General features: G+C 42.1%; 1 protein-coding gene across 3 annotated transcripts in view; it reads left to right on the top strand.

The window, feature by feature from the left end:
* LOC143960710 (uncharacterized) overlaps positions 1–23,898 on the top strand; it is a 142,564-nt gene that overhangs the window by 91,880 nt on the left and 26,786 nt on the right. For 2 of the 3 annotated variants that reach the window (XM_077469537.1, XM_077469535.1), the window contains exons 11-16: positions 8,352–8,475; positions 8,750–8,929; positions 14,066–14,192; positions 19,965–20,089; positions 21,302–21,487; positions 22,427–22,552. In XM_077469537.1, the coding sequence (XP_077325663.1) occupies positions 8,352–8,475; positions 8,750–8,929; positions 14,066–14,192; positions 19,965–20,089; positions 21,302–21,487; positions 22,427–22,552 (868 nt within the window). Of the gene's footprint in view, positions 1–8,351; positions 8,476–8,749; positions 8,930–14,065; positions 14,193–19,964; positions 20,090–21,301; positions 21,488–22,426; positions 22,553–23,898 lie in introns of those variants that run through there. The other variant, XR_013270363.1, reaches the window with a different exon arrangement.

The following is a 23,898-nucleotide window of genomic DNA, read 5'->3' as shown; positions in this document are numbered from 1 at the left end:
CTGTTTTGCAGAAGTCTTGAATGAAACCGAGCATAAAGAACCGCTTTGAATGAAGCCACCATCTTTCCCAACAACCTCATACAAAGGCAAATAGAAGGACCTTTCTTCGCCTTTCTTCGCCCTGACTATCTATAACCAGACACAAGTACTCTAGTCTTATTACTGGTTTTAAAGAAGACTTCTCTAGGTTGAGGACCCAACCTAGGTATTCCAGGTAGTTGACTGTGGTGACCAAGCTTTGGTCTAAGTGGGCTACCGACCAGTCTATTTAGAGCAGGTCATCTAGGTAAGCTATAATCTTTATACCATGGGCCCTTAATCTGGGCAGAGGAGGGGCCAGGACCCTTGTAAACACCTGTGTAGCAGCTAGACCGAAAGGTAGAGCTACAAAATAGGGGAAAATAGGTACATGCAGGTATGCATCCTTGATGTCAATTGATACCAGAAGTTCTCCTTGTAGGATGGAGACTACTGATCGGATCGATTCCATGTGAAAAGATCAAATTTTTAGGAACTGGTTTAGATCTTTGAGATCTAGAATGGGTCTGACATCTCTATTTGGCTTTGGCACCGTGAAAAGGTTTGAATAAAACCCTAACCCCTGCTCTTCCATGGGAACCACCATAATTACTTTTTGCGACAAAAGTCACTCCAACACTTGAAAGAGAGACTTTTTTTCTCTTGGTCTTTGGGAACATTTGATCTGAGGAAACGAGGAGACGGGAATTCTCTGAACTCTAGTTTGTAACCTAGTTATTGTGGAGACCACCCATCTGTCCTGGAAATCCTACTGGCAGACCTTTGAGAACTGTAGCAGCCTTCCCCCCACTCGAACAAGCGGGGGCGCCCCTTCATAAAGAGGCTTTAGCGTTCTGTCTTGTAGATTTCCTCCCCCATGACTTCTTTTGTCCTTGGGGTTGACTCTGAATTTTACCTCTTGAACCTGACAGTGGAGGCCGTCGCAACTGCCTGGAGGCTGATGCCCCTGGCACTGGAGAAAGAGCCCGTTTAACCACTTAAGGACCGCCTCACGCTGATGTACGTCGGCAGAATTGGATGGCTGACCACAAGCACATACCTGTACGTTGCTCTTTAAGTGCCCAGCCGTGGGTCGGGAGCGCGCTGCCAGCGGCGCGCTCCCAATCTGGTCCTGAGCTCCGTGACCATGGCCGCGGTCACAGAGCTGAAGAACGAGGAGAGGTCTGTGTAAACAAACCTCTCCCTGTGCTTCCTACTGTGGCTGTCACCGATCGTCTGTTCCCTGATATAGGGAAAGACGATCAGTGACATCACATGCCAGGCCACGCCCCTACAATAAAAAAACACATAACGTCATACAGAACCCTTACACTGCCCCCTAGTGGTTAACTCCTTCACTGCTAGTGTCATTTACACAGGAATCAGTGCATTTAAATAGCACTGATTGCTGTATAAATGACAATGGTCCCAATCTTCCTTCTCTGACAACATATAAAATATTCTGTTTTAACTCTCATTTCTCTGTTTTGACTTTACTAGTTGTAGTGTCTGACCCCAAATTCATCCCACAACTTAACATCAAAATTTCCCTTTCTGTCTAGTGTTAATTGACACCCTTGATCCACCCTGCTCACATAGATACCTGTTTCTCTAGCTGTTTCCTCTGCATGATTCTTAGTCTCTGTGGACTTTGGTAACCCAGTTACTCATTGTGGATCGCTGTCCACTCGGAAACACACCTTCAGTTCATATAATTTATAGCACTCCTCTTGCGCTGGGCATTTTTGAGGGTCTCTTACCCTTCATTCATTTAATGCCCATAATGACTGTCTAGTCTTCTCTCTTCTCTACTTGTGCCTATACCTTCTTGTCTCTAAACTACTTTATCTAGCAGATGTGTACTACATATACCTGTGAACAGCACTATTCTTCCCTTTCTTATCTATAACACTCCTATGGACAGTAGACAGTGACAACATGACATATAACCACAATCAATACAGTTTGATTAAGGGGAGTAAAATAGGTACCATTTGTCCCGAAAATGCTTTACCGATCAAGGAAGTCTTATAACTCAAATGTGAGCAAAAGGCGTTCCTCAGCCGGCTGATTATCAGAAATTCCCGGATCGTCCCAAGCTCCTTGTTTCAGATTCTCAGGGCCACCTGTAAATCCCCTCCCAGGCAAAACTTGCCATCTGACCTGGAAATGTATAGATAGGCAACTCCTATGTTTAGTGGTTCCAAATTAATAAAAACTACTGCAGTAGGGAACAGACACAAAAGTTACACTCTGCATCTTTCCAAATAACTGTTCTGCTTTATTATGATGCAATTGAAGGTTTTTATACACATGATTACATAGGTATCACATTAATATTACAATTGTACATTAATAGTTACAAGGGGCTTAACTTAGGCAGACTAATTCTAATCAGGACTCTAAAGAATGCAAACATGTAATGAAAACATTATTAGTGCTGTGTGCACAGTGAGAGCAGTGTGCAATACATACAAAATAGAATACAATTATATAGAGTACTTACAAATTTCCTTTACAGGATGATGGAGGCCACTGTGCTCATTGGGACCTTCAATGCTGCAGGATTTTTTCTGTACCCTTCCTCAAAATTGTGTCTAGATACAATCCTGTGTCAGAGGTCTACAGACAATTCCTTGGACTTCATGGCTTGGTTTGTGCTCTGACATGCGCTGTTAACTTTGGGACCTTATATAGACAGGTGTGTGCCTTTCCAAATAATGTCCAACCAACTAAATTTACCACAGATGGACTCCAATCAAGTTGTAGGAACATCTCAAGGATGATCAGTGGATACAGGATGCTCAATTTTGAGTGTCATGGCAAAGGCTGTAAATACTTATGTACATGTTACATAGTAGGTGAGGTTGAAAAAAGACACAAGTCCAATGTATGTGTGTGATTATATTTCAGCACTACATTGTAAATCCCTGTATGTTGTGGTCGCTTACTTGCGTATCTAATAGTTTTTTTAAACTATCGATGCTCCCCACTGATACCACCGTCTGTAGAAGGGAATTCCACATCCTTGCCGCTCTTATAGTAAAGAACCCTCTACGTAGTTTAAGGTTAAACCTCTTTTCTTCTAATTTTAATGAGTGGCCGCGTGTCTTGTTAAACTCCCTTCCGTGAAAAAGTTTTATCCCTATTGTGGGGTCACTAGTATGGTATTTGTAAACTGAAATTATATCCCCTCTTCTGCAGAGAGAATAAGTTCAGTGCTTGCAACCTTTCCTCATAATGAACATCCGCCAGATCCTTTACTAGTTTTGTTGCCCTTCTTTGTACTCTTTTCATTTCCAGTACATCCTTCCTGAAGAATGGTGCCCAGAACTGGACAGCATACTCTAGGTGCGGCTGGACCAGAGTTTGAGCATTTTATCTCTGGAGTTGATACCATTTTTAATGCATGCCAATATTCTGTTTGCTTTGTTAGCAGCAGCTTGGCATGCACGTCATTGCTGAGCCTCTCATCTACTAGGACCCCCAGGTCCTTTTCCATCCTAGGCTACCCCAGAGGTCCCCCCCCCCCCAGTGTATAAATTGCATTCATATTTTTGCCACCCAAATGCATTATATTACATTTTTCTACATTAAACCTCGTTTGCCATGTGGTTGCCTACCCCATTAATTTGTTCAGATCTTTTTGCAAGGTTTCCACATCCTGCAGAGGAGTTATTGCCCTGCTTAGCTTAGTATCGTCCACAAATACAGAGATTGAATTGTTTACCCCATCCTCCAGGTCTTTTATGAACCAATTAAATAGGATTGGTCCCAGCACAGATCCCTGGGGGACCCCACTACCCACCCCTGACCATTCCGAATACTCCTGGAATCACCACCTTCTGAACTCGCCCTTGTAGCCAGTTTTCAATCCATGTACTCATCCTTTGGTCCATACCAACGGACCTTATTTTGTACAGTAAACGCTTATGGGAAACTCTGTCAAATGCTTTTGCAAAATCCAGATACACCACTTCTACGGGCCTTCCTTGGCAACTCACCTCCTCATAGAAGGTTAATAGATTGGTTTGGGAAGAACGATTCTTCATGAATCCATGCCGATTACTGCTAATGATACCCTTCTCATTACTAAAATCTTGTATATAGTCCCTTATCATTCCCTCCAAGAGCTTGCATACTATTGATGTTAGGCTAACTGGTCTGTAATTCCCAGGGATGTATTTTGGGCCCTTTTTAAATATTGGTGCTACATTGGCTTTTCTCCAATCAGCTGGTACCATTCCAGTCAGTAGACTGTCAGTAAAAATTAGGAACAATGGTCTGGCAATTACTTGACTGAGTTCCCCAAGTACCCTCGGGTGCAAGCCTTCTGGTCCAGAGTTTCCCAAGTCTAATTTTAATTCTGTCCTATGTTAATCATGGAGGTGCTACCTGTGATGTGCCATGAGAATAAACACTGCAGTTTTGGTTACTGAAGCCCCCCCAATTCCCTCGTGAAGACAGAGGAGAAGAAATGAAATACCTTCTCCATCTCCCCATCCTTTGTAACCAGATGTCCTTTCTCATTCTTTATGGGGCCAATATGGTCTGTCCTCCTTTTTACTGTTTATATACTTAAAGAAGTTATTTTTTGCTTTTCTCTGCTATGTGTCTTTTTGTGTTCTATCTTAGCTGCACCCTTATATTTCTTGTTACATTCTTTATAAAGTCTGAATGCTGATGATGATCCCTCAACCTTGTATTTTTTGAAGGCCTTCTCCTTTTATATGCATCCAGGACTTTTGTTTGCTCTTTTAAATGTATTACCCAATGGCTAATTGGCTAATGCCCTTATTTAATATGCTCTTAAAGCAAACCCATCTCTCTTCTGTGTTCTTTGTTCCTAAGATTTTATCCCAATTTATGCCTTCTAGTAAGGTTTGTAGTTTAGGGAAGTTGGCTGTTTTGAAATTCAGTGTCTATTATATTCCCCTCATGTTTCCTATTTGTGTGATTTATACTGAAGTAATAAAAATAGTGTAGCGCTTCAATGGTAATAGATATAGTCAACATAAATTATAAGGATAATCATATAACAGAGATCATATAAATGATATAGATGCCTAGAGAGAAAAAGTCCAAAATTGGGCACACATTCCACAATGTAGCTGGCAGGGGGGTAACCGAACCGTCACAGAAGAGGGAGGAATCACACTAGGCGAATGTATTCATGTAAATCTGCTTGACTGTAAACATCAGGGAAAGTAGATAAATACTTCTTACCAACTCTGTTGGACTCACACAGTCGTATGACAGTTGAGTCTGAAAAGGCTTGAGGTCACAATCTGGGACCAAGGAGTATAAGGAGGGAGGTCTGTTGAGCTGATGAAGGAACTCCAAACGGCTGTATGCCCGATAATATATTTCTCAGATGGAACGTCAAGGTTGTTTGTAGTCCAGCTCGGACACGGCCCGTTGCACTGATACTCCAATCTCCCCCGAATGGGGAGGAGGATATTTGGGGGTTTAGACCAAAGAAACGGAAAAAAAGGAAAAGAAAAAAGGGCTCCACATGGTGCGGGTCAAACGGTATAAAAATGGTAATTTATTAAAGTCAAAAGGTTATTAATGACTTTGTGATCACAAAATAGAGTAAAATGAAATTAAAAGCAATGTAGGGTGCCAACAGCTAGCTGTTCGGGCTAGCTGTTGGCACCCTACATTGCTTTTAATTTCATTTTACTCTATTTTGTGATCACAAAATCATTAATAACCTTTTGACTTTAATAAATTACCATTTTTATACCGTTTGACCCGCACCATGTGGAGCCCTTTTTTCTTTTCCTTTTTTTCCGTTTCTTTGGTCTAAACCCCCAAATATCCTCCTCCCCATTCGGGGGAGATTGGAGTATCAGTGCAACGGGCCGCGTCCGAGCTGGACTACAAACAACCTTGACGTTTCATCTGAGAAATATATTATCGGGCATACAGCCGTTTGGAGTTCCTTCATCAGCTCAACAGACCTCCCTCCTTATACTCCTTGGTTCCAGATTGTGACCTCAAGCCTTTTCAGACTCAACTGTCATACGACTGTGTGAGTCCAACAGAGTTGGTAAGAAGTATTTATCTACTTTCCCTGATGTTTACAGTCAAGCAGATTTACATGAATACATTCGCCTAGTGTGATTCCTCCCTCTTCTGTGACGGTTCGGTTACCCCCGTGCCAGCTACATTGTGGAATGTGTGCCCAATTTTGGACTTTTTCTCTCTAGGCATCTATATCATTTATATGATCTCTGTTATATGATTATCCTTATAATTTATGTTGACTATATCTATTACCATTGAAGCGCTACACTATTTTTATTACTTTATTTGCTGGACTTTGTTTGTTTTTGGTGTTGGCTGCTGTTTTGGCTGTTGAGGCCTTTACTTTACATACATCTAACTATAGCGCAGTGTTTTCCCCCTAATTGTGATTTATACTGAAGCCAATCGACCTGTGATCGCTGTTTCCTAAATTGCCCCGTATTTCCACATCGGTGATCTGGTCTGCATTGTTGGTAATCAGTAGATCCAGTAACGGTTTATTTCTAGTTGGTGCATCTACCATCTGAACCATGAAATTGTAAATTGTAAATTCTTTAGGACTCCATCTGCCTCTGACTTTGTCATTGGTGCCAACGTGCACCATGACAGCTGGGTCTTCCCCAGCCTCTCCCAGTAATCTGTCCACCAGATTTGTGATGGGCCAAACCCGAGCGCCCAGTAGACATCATACAGTTTGGCACTTAAGGTCTTTGTTACAGATTGCCCTCTCTCTCCTTCTAAGAATTGAGTCACCTACCACCAAAATCTGTCTTTCCTTTCCCTTTGCTTCCCTCCCACTCTCACTGGAGGAGTTCTTCCCCTGGCAGCTAGGGGAGTCCCTCAGCTCCAGCAGTGCTGGTCCCTGACTGGTTTTACCAATGTCACTCAATGGAGTGTACTTATTGGGATGCTCCAGCCCTGGATCGGCCTTCCTGGCACCTTCCCCTCTACCCTTCCTGACTGTCAGCCATCTACTCTTTTCTAGTGCCTGCCCCTCTTTGTCTCCACCTGCCTCTGTGCTGGCCCCCTTTCCTGGCTCTCCTTTAGTATGGCGGGTCTTCTTAGTGCTGACAGTTACATCCCCAGATTCAGAATCTGGGCTTCCAGGGAAACAATGTGCTTACATTTTGCACAGCAGTATTCGCCCTCTGATGATCAAGGAACGCATAAATGCCGCAAGTCGCATCCACACCTGGCAGGCATCGTACCTCCAAATTACCTAACGACTAGCTTCCTAACACTAATACTTAACACAATACACACGTATACACAATACACAAGTACTAACAATCCACATACATTACTCAGACAACACTCAGGAACTCACAATACACAGGTACTACCTCACACTAATACTCAATACAGCCCACGTGCACTCCTAGCACTCATGTACTTACAATACACAGTCAAATCACTAATGTAATTTTTTTGTTTTTTATTTTTAATCATTTTGCAAAGATTTCAACCAAACTACTTTCACATAGCCATTTATGGGGTATTGTTTGTAGAATATTGAGGAAAATAATTTAATCCACTTTGGAATAAGGCTGTAACATAACAAAATGTGGAAAAAGTGAAGCGCTATTAATACTTTCCGGGTGCATTGTATATACTACAACAAATCACAAGGTACTAATCATGCCAGGATAGGAATTCCAGGAGTCAAAGAGCCAATGTGCATAAAAATATGTCATCTGGAGCCTTTCCTATTCATATGAATAGCTCTGTTTACTCTGCAAAACCCTGTGAAATATCTGATTGCTAAATAAATGAATTCAATAAATTTCCTGGCTCTTGGATTTGACTGCCTGGTTCCGGCATTCTTTGTCAAAAGGGCTACTGTATTATATACAAACAGCCCAATAAGGCTGCAGAAACAACAATAACGATATGCTATTAAGCACAGCAGCCAATCAGATCAGTTGCTATGGATTACTTGCATTTGCGCGTTATGAATGTTCTTCGCGCTGCCTTAGTAAATAAAAAAAAAATGGATTGCTGCATTTTGCATATTATTAATGCTCTTTGCACTACCTTAATAAATAATAAATGAGCCAGAAAGTGACGTCATTGAGTCAAAAGAAACAAACAAACCTTTTCATCGACCTCAACACAAAAAGGATGATTACATTTTGCGTAGGCAATGAATATATACCATTTGAACGGAAATCTGTCACAGTGTAGCTGTGCAGCTGTTAACTGCCTATCTGCTGTATTGTCAGTCTGTGTCCTCTTTATGTTCTTGAGCAAAGGGCTCTTAAAAATCAACGGATGAAGCGCTCATCTAATGTATTTTGCAGGCGTCAAGAGCTCCAGCAGTTGAGACTGTTGCAGAAAGAAGAGATGAAAGCCCAGAGTCAGCTGGAGCAACGAATGCAGAGGGAGAGGGAGATCATGTTCCGTCACATCGAGCAGGAGATCATAGTAAGAAGTGTCACAATACATAGATGTTGATGATGCTGGCGTGTTCCCATAGTAATCCCTGAATGGAGGATGTCAGGGCACCATCAAGGCCAGACTAGAAATGTTTAGAGGAATCTGTTGCATTGTGTTAAACTGACAATAGGGAAGATCTGATATAGATGAGGGAAGTGCTTAGATGGTTTTACCCAAGGATCGAGAATCATTGCAGAGATTAGTCAGGGTTAAAGCTTAGGCCTGCATGTGTTCGGTGTTAGTGATCATTTTGCACTCCCAGGGAAAGAAGCAGTATTATGAACGGGAGATTGAGGCCCTGGAGAGACAGATGGAGCAGACACGAGCACGGAGGGAGCAAGAGCACACCAACCGCCTGCGACAAGATGCACTACGTCTCCGAGCTCAGCACCAGAAGGTGAGGAGCAAGAAGAGGGCAGAGCTAAAGGACAAGGTGCAGGAGGTGAGATTGCTTTAAAAACATTTGTCTTTTGCTTTCCTGTTGCTACTGAAAAAAACCTTAACATTGATTGTAACGCATAGTCTTTGATGAGTTGTATAGCTTAACACACCATTGCTGCAAGAATCAACAGGAAAATCTGCTTGTCTCTTTCCTTAGTGCCTCTAGGTGCTTGTCTCATTAATCAATATGTCTAAAATAAGTTGTGTCTGTTTTCCACTTGGCAAATAATTAAATTATGTTTAAATGTTCAAACCTGTACTGAAAAAAATGACAGTTGTACCTAATTCTTAATACTATACAGGATTTATAGTGTGCCACCGGTTTGTGCAGTGCTTTACAGAATAAGGGTAGACAGTACCATTACAATAGAATTCAAGACAAGCTTCATTGCCATCTGGTCCTTTTTCTTCATGAATATGGATATGTTAGACATCAATTCACTAAAGCATAATGCATGTTGTTCAGTATTGTGCATTATTTGTTACGTTTTATAAATAAAATGATATATTCAAACCGCTTTTTTAACATTATGCATTACATCAGCTCATTAATACGCTGTGTTATGGCGCTGATGCACAAAGAATTGGATGTGACTCCTTTTTCACTTCAGGGCACCAAAAATGAAGACATGTATAGTGTTGCTCTGCCATAAGGGTGCATTGCCCATTACTGTAATGTTGTGGTGCTATTCAAAGTAAAAATGGCAGCCCAACGCATGGCAGTTCGTGTTTTACTGTGCGTGGTGGTAATGCATGTTGCACCACGCATTCATAAAATGCATAAATATGAATGGACCCTAAAAGTCTTATCTTATGGATCAGTTGAATTTACTATATAAGTTGTAGAATATCATTTTTTATTGTATTTTATATACACAAATTCTAATACTTCAATGTTTTTTTCACACCTGTCAGTAGCTAGCTAGGTTTAATGCATTCTCTAGAATAATAGATCAGTGTTTCGCAAACCTTTTTTTAGTCCAGGCACCCTTTAAAATAATAGACAATCTCAAGGAACCCTTTAAAATTATGGACAGTCTCGAGGTACCCCTTTCTAAAATGTAAAAAACTATTCTAAGAGCTTTACATATTGCAGCAACATTCACAAGTAGGACACCCAACGTTAGAGGTGATTTATTCTTCCAAAGCAAATACACTTTGGCACACTGGTACTGACTAGTATTCCATTGTTTCTTTTCTCCCTCAATTTCTCTCCATCAGTCAGCTAGTATCAACCCATTGCTGAGGGATAAGGGCATGGGAGGGTCAAATAAGGATGCTGTGGAGGCAACAAACATCCTCCTTATTAACTGATGTCAACTTTGTTTACTGTGTAACTAAAAGGCAGGCTTGATCCACCTGCTGGCTTGTATACAATTTTTGATACATTTTTAGGCATTTTGCCAAGGCACCCCTAAAGAAACCTCAAGGCACCCTATGGTGTCTGGGCACGCTGGTTGAAAAAGGCTGTCATAGATAAATATCAGGTAAACGCTTACCAAAAGCTTCTCAAAGCTTTGGAGAATTGTTTTGATAGGTTTTTCAACTTACTCCCACTACAGACCTTAGGAAGTGGTTACAGACTTTGACACCTGTTTAATGGTGGACAACAAAAATGGCGAAGGGCGCATTAGCCTAGTGCATTACCAGTGGTACCATTTATGTTGTATTAAAATTTAAACTCTGAAAATTATATTCACAAAGCCAAATGAGTGTAAGTCAAATAACACAAATTAGAAGACAACTCCAATTATAGTCTCATTTTGTAGTTCTAGATAGGCACAAACAACAGCCAATATAGAGGAGACGCTGGTGCGTTTCAAGGGTAAACTCTCTTCCTCAGAGCTCTACTCGGATTGCCCAAAAGTGCCAGCTAGTATCATAGAGATGGATGCAAGATGCCAGGCACCAATGAAAGAGACATAATCTCAGAAGAAACAATAGTATCCAGAAGGAAAAATTAATTGTCCATGTATCAAGCATGACACAGAAGGCTTCAGATTTACATTTCTCTGCAATGGCTGGGAAAACTTCCTACAGTTCACTTCAAACGTTTAGAGTTTGTTGTTTGATCAACCCCTCAAATCATAGCAGTATCTCTTCTCCTTACATATACACTATATTACCAAAAGTATTAGGATGCCTTCCTTTACACGCACATGAATTTTAATGGCCTCCGAGTCTTAGTCTATAGGGTTCAATATTGATTTGGCCCACCCTTTGCAGCTATAACAGCTTCAACTCTTCTGGGAAAGCTGTCCACAAGGTTTAGAAGTGTGTCTGTGGGAATGTTTGACCATTCTTCCAGAAGCGCATTTGTGAGGTCAGGCACTGATGTGGACGAGAAGGCCTGGGCTGCAGTCTCCACTCTAATTCATCATAAAGGTGTTCTAACGGGTTGTGCAGGCCAGTTAAGTCACTCCACCCCAAACATCAGTGCCGGACCTCACAAATGTAATTCTGGAAGAATGGTCAAACATTCCCATAGACACACTGCTAAACCTTGTGGACAGCCTTCCCAGAGGAGTTGAAGCTGTTATAGCTACAAAGGGTGTGTCAATTCAATATTGAACCCTATGGACTAAGACTCGGAGGCCATTAAAGTTCATGTGCGTGTAAAGGAAGGCAACCCAACAATTTTGGTAATATAATGTATGTCGAGGATATTTAGAAGACCCTTCCATTAATATGCTGCTCTATACGTTTTGTTATATAATTGGCTACAGATTTTTTATATCCTGTACTTCAATATCAAGAAAACGTTCAGATGACAAAGCGAGAACAGATGTGTTTTCATTTTTACGTTGTAGTTCTTTAGATTACATGGCTTTTAATTAGTATATATCACAGCCTTCTTTTCCAAACAGTGTTTATTAAGGTTATAAACCAAGGAGATATAAAACTGTAGAATACAGCAATGGTTGTTAAGGAACCGGTAAAACGCTATTTTGGGCTATGATTATAATTCTGAACAACAGAAGACATATCTTCTGAAGAGGAACTGCATGACCAGGGGCACTCTCATCTAAGACAAGGGGTTATCTCAGCCATGAATTGATCATGATAGCTGATCATTATGTTTGAATAGACAGCCCGCAAACGGGGAGTAGGGCCAGTGGCAGTCAACCACAGTCCTACATCACTCCTCAAACTACCAAAGGGTTTAATAAGTAGTAAAAAAGAGGTGATGGGAAGGGAAGAAAAGGAAAGAGAAAGGGATAAAGGAAGAATAAAGAGGAAAGAGACAGTGAGCCTCTCCTGGGGCACAAAGAGGTTAGCCCCAGATCTGATGAGGCTATCCCTGTCAGATAGGTGATCCAAGGTTTTTTCTATTACCACCTTCTTTAGGCACAAACTGTGGTGTAGGTAATAAGTATTCTATAGTTTACAGTGGTAGTGTCACTAAAAAGTAGGTCTACTGGGTGAAATTGTAGTTAAAGGTAGGGCTCGGTGGACTGAGACGATCACTTCTTAAATGTTTTGGTAATCTAACTGTGAAATCTCCCTGCTTTAGTTGATAACCCTCTTCCCGTCTACCTGGGCATTTTGGTTGTATTTAACTACTTGCTTACTGGGCACTTAAACCCCCCTCCTATCCAGACCAATTTTCAGCTTTCAGCGCTGATGCATTTTGAATGACAATTGCACAGTCATACAACCCTGTACCCAAATTACATTTTTATAATTTTTCCCCCCAAATAGAGCTTGCTTTTGGTGGTATTTGATCACCTGTGCATTTTTTTTTTTTGTTAAAAAAATGTAAAAAGACCACATTTAAAAAAACAAAAGTTTTTTAAAAATTTTTTATTTCGTTCTAAAATTTTAAAATAGGTAATTTTTGTCCGTCATTGATGTACGCTGATGAGGCAGCAATGATGGGCACCGATAGGTGGCAGTGATGGGCACTGACTGGTTACACTGATAGGCAGCACTTCTAGGTGGCACTGATTGGCACCACTTGTGGGCATTGATAGGTGGCACTTGTGGGCACTTTCATATGGCATATAATGAGGCATAATTGGCTTTTCCGTTTCGGACCGATGTCCCTTTAATATGAGCTGGTGATCCGCTGTCAGCATGAGGAGAACAAAAAAGCGATCGCCAAGCTTTTGTTTTGATCATGTGATCAGCTGTTATTGGCTGATAGCTGATTACATGGTAAGGGGCCGGGACTGACCCCTTACTCGGATCAGTGATCACCCGAGTCTCAGTGACTCGGTGATCACAGCGCTCTTCATGCTTGCCCTATAGGGCACGCACAGGGGAGGCCGATCCTGGAATTCACATCCGTGCTCATAGCGCGGATGTCAAGTGGTTAAAGTGGAAGTAAATGTCAATATTTAAATTTTACCTATAGGTAAGCCTATAATAAGGCTTACCTATAGGTAGTGCAAATATCTCCTAAACATGCACTTTTTATTAGGTATTTACTGTACATGCAGCCAGTGACATCACGGCCAGCCGTGCCATTCCTTCAGCGCCCTGTGCTGTGAACAGTGGCTCCCACGCTTGCGCGGGAGTGACATCATCCCGGCTCCGGCTACTCACAGAGCTGAAGTCCGTGAACCCGGAAGCAAGATGGGTGAAGATGAAAAAAGCCTCCAGCGATGACATTGTATCACTGGAATGCTTCGTTTGCAGGTAAGTTTCACATAATGTGCTAGTATGCGATGCACACTAGCACATCATGTCTTTACCTTGCAGATAAGAAAAACAAACAATCAGCGGTTTACAACCGCTTTAATCACAATCTGTACAGCAAAGTGGCTTGTTGTCCTGTCAAGATCAGCAGGCAGCTTAACTCAGAAGATACAGAAGTAGAATCCAATTTAATACAGTTGAATCTAGCTATAGAAGATGCACATAATGGGGGGGGGGGGAGACACTAAAACATAAAACCTGTAATATGAACCTGGATGCATCTGGCAGCACAATTACCCCACATATGTATGCAAGTGGAATATGAACTGCCTAGGTTTTGTTTAAAAAAAGGGGTTTTGTTGCCTTTGACACATGATCAACTGGCTAATTTGAACTCTTCTCTAATATTATTATCTAATATTATGAAGGGCATTAGGCTTGTTAGAATTGTCAGTGAGTTTGTGAGATGACCAAAAAACAACTGTTCTCTCACTAGGAGATGCTCTTTTTAGAGCAGCAGCAGGAGTTGAACGCAACACTACAAAAAGTGGTCAATGAACACAAGAAAAAGGTCATGAGTATTGAGAGAGAGAACCTCGGCAAAATTCACAGCCTCAAAAGTGGTAAGTGTGAAAAACTGGCCCAAAGATGTGGAACTCTCATACTTTTATGTATTCGGTTAGAAGTGTGTTGTATTCCAGGATGGGTTTCCAGAGTTAGTAAATCCATTGCTATTAGGTCTACAGTCATTTGATCAAAACTTGACTTCAAGGGTCCCTGAAGATCTGTATTTTCTGTTGTCTGTTATGTATACTGATAGTTGGTAGTATTTCCTATGCTTGAATTAACTGTAAAGGAATACCATTTAATAAATACAACTCAGATCCTCGCTTCTAACTGGACTGTAGGGGTTCAAAAGTAGGGGTTACATTTTCAATCATCCTGAATAACCCTGATAACATAAAAGATGTTGTACAAGCAAAACCTAATAGACTAATATGATTATTAGGTTTTTATTGTTGTAATTTAATTATACGGAATGCTACAAAAGCCCAGCAGGATTGCTGGCAATTTATAATTGACTTCTCTTTTTTCACACGCGTTTAAACAAATTTATACGCATATAAGCCTCAGTTCTGATTCATCCTCTTGATGAAGGGAATTCAGATTCCCCTCAACACATTAATCTCTGTAAACTAAAGGCCTGTACACACAATACGAAAATCGGATGTAAAATTTAGTCGGACGAACGATCTGCCGATTTTCGGATAGTTAGTATGGTGCTTTTGACAGCCGATTCCGGTTTTTGATCTGGCAAAAGCTGGATGTGCAGACTATAACATTTTTGTCATGCGTGAACTCTAAGGCCGCGTACACACGGGCGGACTGTTCGCCCAACTTTGTCCGCTGAACAGTGTTTGGGCGGACAGTCCGCTCGTGTGTGGGCTTTCAGCGGACAGTTTCAGCGGACAGTTGGACGGACAAGGTTTTTCGGAATTTCCGAAAAACTGTCCGCTGAAACCTTGTTTCAGCGAACAGCCCGCTCGTGTGTAGGCTTGTTCGTCAAACAAAGTTGCGCGCATGCTCAGAAAGGATTTTCACGCCGAAAGCTATAATGCAGTGTATAGGACGTCGTATTTTGCGTCCCGTCGTACGTGCCGTTCACGTCATCGCGCACGGTTTCAGCAAACTGTTCGTTCGTCGTGTGTGGCCATGTCCGTCCATGCTAATTTTGAGCGGACTGTTTGCTGAAACTGTTGGACGGACAAAGTTGGGCGAACAGTCCGCGCGTGTGTACGCGGCCTAAGTCCAATTTTCGTTTAATCAGTATGGTTTTTGTACAAAAAAAAATGCAAGAGCAAGACTACTCATGCTCAGAAACGAAAGAACACATACAAAACTATTCAACACCTGATGTCATTTCTAAGTTGTATTCTGTCCTATGAGAATTTTCGTATGGTGAATAACCTCTTCACGTTCGACATGAGACTAGCATGCAACAAAAAATGGATGAACGGTCGTCCGAAAATCTGATCATGTGTACGAGGCTTTAGCTATAACTATTAGCCCTTGTACACACGGTCGGAAATTGTGACGGAATGTGTCCTATTGGACCGTTTTGTCGGATATTCCGACTGTGTGTGGTCTCCATCAGACTGTTTCCGTCGGAATATCCGACGGACCAACTTTTCCAACTTGCCGGTAAAATTTTCCGACAAAATGCTCCGATCGGACATACTCCGATCATGTGTAGCCTACTCCGACGGACAAAGTGCCACGCATGCTCAGATCAAATTCCTAGACCAAAGCTATTGGCTACTAGCCTCAACGTAGTCCCATCGTAACAAAATAACGTCATCACGTTATGTACAATCTGATTTTCCGACAACTTTGTCCGACCGTGTCTATGCAACAGTTTCGGACAAAATCCAACGGATTTGGTTGTCAGAATGTCCGACCATGTTTACAAGGGCTTAGGGATATAAGGGGTTTGATCCTTTCTTTAGCATTACCCCTTTACCACGAGTGGCACACTTACAATCTATTCCTTTTCTCTTTAGGTTTACATTGTTGTTCTTGTTGGATAACTTTGTCCTCTTTTCCTGTACTGTCTGACACCCTTCACATTGAAAGAAGTGAGAGAAAATCTCTTCATTATTTACAAAATCTCTACATAAATTAAAATCAGATGATACTCATTATGCGTACCTTCTATAGTAAAAAAAATGTTTTAGTGGTGTATTTGTCTCTTTTAGGGAGACTTTATATAGACCAGTTGGTACAGCAATAGAAAAACCTGATGGAAGTTTTGATCCCTCCCTATTTTAAATTATTAGAATTCCCTGTGTCCCTGCTTCCAGATTTTATTGTGAAAGCCTAATTGAGCAAGTTGAAGTTAAAAGCTGATTGGTTACTATGCACAGCTGCACCAGATTGAGCGTGCACCAGTTTTAGTAAATCTTCTCCACTGTAACCAGAGCCGGAGAGCTTGCACCTTCATTAGGCTGGGTTCACACTGCAGCGATGCGGGAACGCTGCGAATCCGCTGCGGGTTCCCGCATCGCATGCCTCCCGGCAGCAGTTCACACTGCCCTATGCGAACTGCTGGGAGTGTCAGTGAAACGTTAATGACACCCCCAGATCAGTTCGCATATCGCAGTGCGATCTGCAAACTCGGACAGGAATCGGATCGCATGGTGTGAACACCCAAAAAGGGTCCTGTGCAAGTTTGGGCCGGATGCGATGCGAATTTTCAGCCATACTATCTGTATGGCTGAACTCGCATCGCACAGAGATCGGATGTGATTTGCACTGCAGTGCGAATCACATCCGATCTCATCACCGCTGCAGTGTGAACCCAGCCTTATTAACAAGTCAGCCCCATTTTTCTATCCTCACAGCTTCCGTTAAAGCAGATCATGCAATATGTTCAACAATCTTTGACAATGTTTTTAAAGTGTCTTAACCTCTTTCTTGTCTTTTTTTGTACTCCTTGTGATATGAAGCCATGTTCTCCTCCATCAGTTTGGCCAGAGTATCTGCCTATTTACTTCCAGCTTAAAACTGTACTCCAAGGAAAGTCAAAATCCTCCCTTGCAGTGGGGTTGCCCTTACACGTTAAATGTTCATTTAGCCCTTGGGGAACCCGAAAAGCAGTTCAGTTTTAGCAAAGTATTATTGGAATATATTCTGTTCTTTCTGTGAGACTTCATTCATATAGTCAACCTTCTCAGCATTGGTGTAGCATAAGGGGTTGCAGAGGTCACAATCGCAACCCTGCTCCTAGCTCCAAGGGGCCCCTGCAGCTTCCCTGTCATATTATCATATCCTCCACAAAGTCCGGCTCCGACATACCCTAGGGCCTCACAGGCACGCTCCAGTACTGGGCTTCCACTTTGCCTTCCACAGTCCCCACCCCTCTGTTCTCATTGGCTGGGGAGAAGCTGTGAGCAATTTCCAGAATGGAGAGGAGCACGGGGTGAGAACAGCCCAGGATGGGGAAGTGTCAGTTCTGTGTGCTGGCAACATGGAATGGTAACAGAGTTAAGAGGAAGAGAGTGCCGTCATGTAGCCACAATGGGACCAATGTCACTGGTGAGGTAAGACACCACTCAGTGTCTTCTAGCTGGGATCATCTGTACCCCCCCCCCCCCCCCCACCCGGGGATGTCTGCTTATCCCACTTCACTGACAATTGGGGAAAAGACATGCACCTCCGGGAGGTGACCTTCCCCAACACCTGCCAACACTGACAGAGAAACCTTCAGAAATTGCTAAAACAAATCCCTTAACACCTCCTGAGGGGCTGCAGGCTCCAGATTTCGCTTTACCCCCCCCCCCAGATTTAAGTTGCCCCCCCCAAAGCCCCCTGACTGCCCCCTCCACCCTGTATACTATGCTCCGCTGCTGAGCTTCCTTCCCAGTACAGCACTCTATACTGCTCCGCAGGGCTGAAAGCACATTCCTTTACGACACAGCCAGCCAGCTATGATCTGCATAGGGTGTATATGCCTACTGCAACTACACTGCCACCCCGACCAGGGGATTTCACAGGTTAAAGCGGCAACATAAAAGCCAGATACACCCTTTGAAGGCTGGTAGACTGTGTGTAAAGGAATGTAATTTCAGTCCTGTGTATTGTGGGGGGGGGGGGGGGTAGAGAAGGAGCTGTTTACAGTGCTGGAATGGGAAAGGAGCTCTGCCAGATGACCTTGCAGAGGTCCCTGTCCTCTGATTCTCCAGGGGGAATCCCTGTCCTCTAATGTAATGAGGAACTCTGGGAACTCAAAACTCTTAAGCTACTTTGAGTATCTTGGCGTGTGGTGGGTGTATCTACACACACAGTGGAAGTGATGGGTGGTAGAGGGGGGGGGGGGCAGGTCAACTTTTGCACCGGGGCCCACAAGCTTCAAGCTACGCCTCTGCCTCTCAGTACTGTCAGAGTACAACCAAATATAAGCTAGATCACCCAGTGAAAGATACTCCATTGCAATTCAAGATCTTCCAATGACACTACAGAATTGCCCCTAGTACTTGCTGATTCCATGTATCCATCCTTATTAAAACCCTGACCTTAAAAACATCCTTTCTTTTGGCTATGGTAACAAATAAAAACATTTGACATATTTGAAGTTTTACAAAGATATTAAAGTGGATGTAAACTCAATATCATCCTTTCTAAACTACTGCCTCCTGCATGTATCTTTACCTGTCAAATGTCTCCCCTCTGTCTGCTATGAGACCCGAAAAACTGCATATTCTGTGGGTGTGTCTGTTGTCTGGAGCTCGGTGGGTGGAGTCGTGATGCAGTAGACTCCCCGCCCACCTCTACACTCCCCTTGTCAATATGCATATTCTCCTTTGTATTTCTTGCACTGAACTTCTGCTATGATCTCTAACATCCAGTGAAAAGACGGGAAAGTAACCACGTGACTTCAGCATGCCCAATCATGCTGAGGTGGGGAACATCCAATTCTGGCAGAGCAGCAGAAGAAAGGAGTGGGAGGGAATTAAAAAAATAATGCATTTCTCTTAGGCTAGTGCACAAGATATGTAAATTACCTGTCACTCGCAGCAAGGGGGAGGATTTGACAAAGTTTTTCTGTTTGTCAAGATTTATCTGACTGAACAATAAAAGAGGATTGCTCAGAGATGGATTGACTCTTTGTGGCAAGACTGGATTAAAATGATAGGAAATCTTCTACTCTACATTATGACATCAAAAAAAAAATATTTCAGGTTTACATCCACTTTAAGCCTGCACCAATTACAAAATTAGGTTTTAAGAAAAAAAAAATGTTAAAAAATGTTTAATGAATGTAAATGTTTCTGGCTAACAGTCCTCTCAACTTTATGTGCTAGTCATTGAGATGTGCATTATTTTCTCAGTTTTGCCCATTATTGTACAAGTTGGATGTTGCATCCCAAGGTCTTTTGGGTTACAATGAAACACAAAAAAAAAGTTGTTTCATATCATAATTCATCTTTTTGTCATAAAGAGTAATAATCCTATACAGTGCAGGTACCAATAAGTCTCAAAGCCCATGAAACCAAAATGCTTATACGCCTCCCTTTAGGATAACTACAGAGTATTAGCTTAGCACTCTTTCAAATTATTCATTAATTATTTTTGTCATCCCAAAGCAGCACAAGTTAGGAGGCATCCCTAGCAATGTTATTAGCTTAAGTGCTTTGGTAGTTTCATCCTCATTTTAGAATGATTTTGAAAGATATTAGTAAAGGCACTCAACCAGATTACGGAAATACCCATATTAGAATCAGTTAAGGTTTTGCAAAAAATAAAAAAATGTAGTCCAGGCAATATAGAAGGTTTTCTGTTCTTAGTGACATTGTTTTTAACTTTAAAGTGAGATTTTTTTTTCATGTCCTTGACAGCTCGTGAGTCTGTCATTCTGAGACTGGAGGAACGCCATCTACAGGAGAAGTATCAGCTTTTCCATCACCAGGTGGTTGAACAAAACACTCTGCAGAGGCAACAGCTACGCAAAAGGCATGAGAAGGTAAGAGCATGTAGGGAGTATCGAAAACCATTACGAGATGATATTAGTACATATAGTTTGTTTATGAAGCAAATTTTGATAATGAAGATTGCATTTTGATTTTTACAAGGTCTCTCTGCCTTGTCCAATCAGGGAATGCTTTGCAGCCATTCAGAAAATGCAAAGCATTCTCTGAATGGCACCTATTCTAAGTGGCCAACCTCCTGTGTTCAGAATACAACAAGCAGGCCTCTCAGCACAGGACCCAGAAGCAAATGGAGATCAATGGCATAGTGGTGTCTACTTCTGTGATTTCCAGCATGCAGTGACATCAGTCAGGTATGGTATGGTATTTGCATTGAATGATAAAATCAGCAGAGCTTCCCCTCATTCCAGATCTACCCCTCAGATTTACAGCGACTACACTTCCAAGTGAACTTTGCACTTGTAGTGCAAAGTGGATTTGTCTTTTGTAAATAACCCCCAATGTCTATGAACCAGTCAGATAAGACAGGGCTGACAATCCTTTAAAACAGTGGTCATCGACCCTGTCCTAAGGGTCCACCAACAGGCCCGGGTTTTATGTATTACCTTGTGGAGATGCAGACTAGAATACTACAATCACTGAGAAGCAAATGAAATCACCTGTGATGTATTTCAGTTATCCTGCAAACTTGGCCTGTTAGCGGGCTCTGAGGACAGGGTTGATGACCACATACAGTCACTTCCAGAGCTCATAAATTTGCCAAAGACAAGAAGTATAGTAAGGATGACATCTGTCAGGAATGCTTCACTAATATAGCCCTCCTCAGATGGGATAATCTAATACAAATTATAAAAAAATAAATAAAATTAAAAAAACATACAGGAGGGTGCAAGCGCCTAGTGCATTACCTGAGATTTATTATTTGGAACAAAGTCATAAGCAAATGGATACCCCCAAAGATAGGAAAGCATTAAAAACTTGAAGCACACTCTGGTGCAGGAAGCACGTGATGAAACAAGTGATGCCATGGTACTGGCAAACTGACGCATTTTGGGGCGCAACCGTTTTCTCAGAGCTGAGCCCTGACAAATTCTTTGGTAGTTGAAAAAATTCACATTTGTCTACTTTAACTGTGTGTACAGCCATTTGCCTTCAGTTCATCTTTTTGTATGTTAATGTTTTCTAAAGCAGTATGTGGGGAAAAAAATTTACTCCTAACAATATGACTAACAATATAAACCTGTCAGGAAATGGAGCGGCTGAAACATTACCAAAGCATCTTGCTGGAAGAACTAAAGAATCAGCAACAGCAGGAAAGATCCCGAGCGCAGAAATCTCAACGCGTAGAAGCCAGGAAACGCCAAGCTATGTTCAAAGAGAGATTGAAGAGCCAAGCCATGAGTGTATCAGAGCAGAAAGAGAGGAACAAGCAGGTAAAGTGTACAATACTCTATATCCCAAAAGCCCCATACACACTATCAGATTTTCTGCTGACTTTTTCCTTCAGATTTACCAAAACCATGTAGTGCAAGGGCCTGCCTGATTGCATACAAATTGAAATTCCTAAGGTTTGACCTCAATTATATGGTTTTGGTATATCTGAAGGAAAAACTCAGCAGAAAAACTGATAGTGTGTATGGGGCATAAGATAGCATTTCCAAAGGGCCCTGTACTGGGAAATGTCCCTGGATGATAAAGAGCAAGGTCTTCTGTTCAAAGTACGGGGTCGAGCACAAAGAAGAGGACACTTTTGATCTGTGGTCATGGTGTCTGTTCAAATATTGCCACTTTACTGTTAGTTACACTAGAATTAGCATTGTGTTCCAATTAGAAATAATGGTTTCCCCCTCTCTACAATGGGACTTTCAAGGCATAAGAGTAACAAAAGTTTATATTAAAAATGTAAACGTTAAATTTTTACAAAAATTTAAAAAACATATGAATTATGAAAATTACAATACAAGAGGTATATATTACCACAACCTATAATTGCATAATGGTTGTTTAATATTGTTAAGAGCAGTAGAGTAAAGAGAGATGGGTACATCACTGTTTGACATTAGGAAAAAAAAAAAAATAACAGTTAAGGCAAAGTTCTGAGTAGGAAGGGTCATGTAGGTGGCGGGAAGGTGGAGAATAACCCAGTAGCCAAACAACGTACTATCCTGTATCCTGTGATGTACAAATAAAGAAACTGAGGCATGCTGTTTACAGTGTCTAATCCTTCTGTAGGTGGCCATATAATTCAAAAGTCTCTGAATTCCTGTGTCCCTCAACAAAAGAGAAAGAAAAACATATTTTTATTTTTTTAAGGTTAAAAGTACACTTTGTGTACTAGAAAAAAATGTTTCTTTACATTTTTAAACTTCTAGTTTCAGCAGCAAGAGGCTGCCCGGCAGAAAGAAGAGACTCAAAAGCAGCAGCAGAGACAAGAACAGGAACTGCAGAAGTTCAAAGAACATCTAGAAGAGACATTTAAAGAACTGACACAGATACAAGTAAGATCTGCTTATTCTTTTTATTAGTCTCCAAGCTTTCGTAAAACTGTAACTTTCCAAGTATTGTTGTTTGGGACATTTTAATAGCATTCAGTCTGCAAGCATGTGGTGTTGCCAAGCTTAACTAGTGATGTGAGATTTTTACAAATATTAGCTATTCCTGCAAGAACCTGTAAAATTCTCTTAACAATGACTTATTTAAATATATTATCAAATGTGTGACTGTTCATGAGTGTATAAATGTTAAATGTGGTTTAATATTCTGTGACCAGTTCATGCAGCAGGGAATCCGTGATCATTTTTGGACACAGATATCACAAAAGTGACCTCTATTTCATTCTCCAAACCTGGTTTTGTGGCATGTAACATCCAGAACTTTCCAGACACCTCTCTGACCTCCCATGTTTAGGTCCAAAAAAAAATAAAAAGATACAAACCCTTTCCTTTTTTTGGCCCTGGTCAGACTTCGAAGGTAATCTTGACTTTCGTCCATTTACCGTATATACTCGAGTATAGGCCGACCCGAATATAAGCCGAGGCCCCCAATTTACCCCCAAAAAAACTGGCAAACTTATTGACTCGTGTATAAGCCGAGGGTGAGACATGCCTGTCCATCCCTGTGTGTGTGTCCGTCCATCCCTGTGTGTCCGTCCATCCCTGTGTGTCCGTCCATCCATCCCTGTGTGTGTGTGTGTCCATCCATCCATCCATCCCTGTGTGTGTGTGTCTCCATCCATCCATCCCTGTGTGTGTGTGTCTCCATCCATCCATCCATCCATCCCTGTGTGTGTGTGTCTCCATCCATCCATCCCTGTGTGTGTGTGTATCCATCCATCCCTGTGTGTGTGTGTGTCTCCATCCATCCATCCATCCGTGTGTGTGTGTCTCCATCCGTGTGTGTGTGTGTGTGTGTGTGTGTGTGTGTGTGTGTGTGTGTGTGTCCAGCCTACCTGTGTCCCGAGCCTCCGTCCCGTGTCGTGCCTTGCCTTCGTCCCGTCCCGTCCCGTGCCGTGCCTTGCCTTGCCTCCGTCCCGTGCCCTCTTCGTCGGCGGCCATTGTAAAATTCAAAAGCCGCGCCTCCTCCTTCGCCTGTGATAGGCGGAACACTGAATTTCCCAGCAGCCTGTGTTCCGCCTATCACGGACGTCGTATCATCCTCGTCCGTAGTACGAGGATGAGACGATGCCCGTGATAGGCGGAACACAGGCTGCTGGGAATTTCAGTGTTCCGCCTATCACAGGCGAAGGCGGAGCCGGAGGCGCGGCTTTTGAATCATAGAATGGCCGCTGTCTGTCTGCTCGACACGCTGATCGAGCGGGCAGACAGCGATGACTCGAGTATAAGCC

This window comes from Lithobates pipiens, unplaced genomic scaffold, assembly GCF_037356315.1.
Source record: "Lithobates pipiens isolate NorthernLeopardFrog02 unplaced genomic scaffold, aLitPip1_a1.2 Scaffold_8, whole genome shotgun sequence".
In the NCBI taxonomy this organism is placed as follows: domain Eukaryota; kingdom Metazoa; phylum Chordata; class Amphibia; order Anura; family Ranidae; genus Lithobates; species Lithobates pipiens.
Note: the sequence above shows the minus strand (reverse complement) of the source record. Positions and strands in the feature narration are given on the sequence as shown.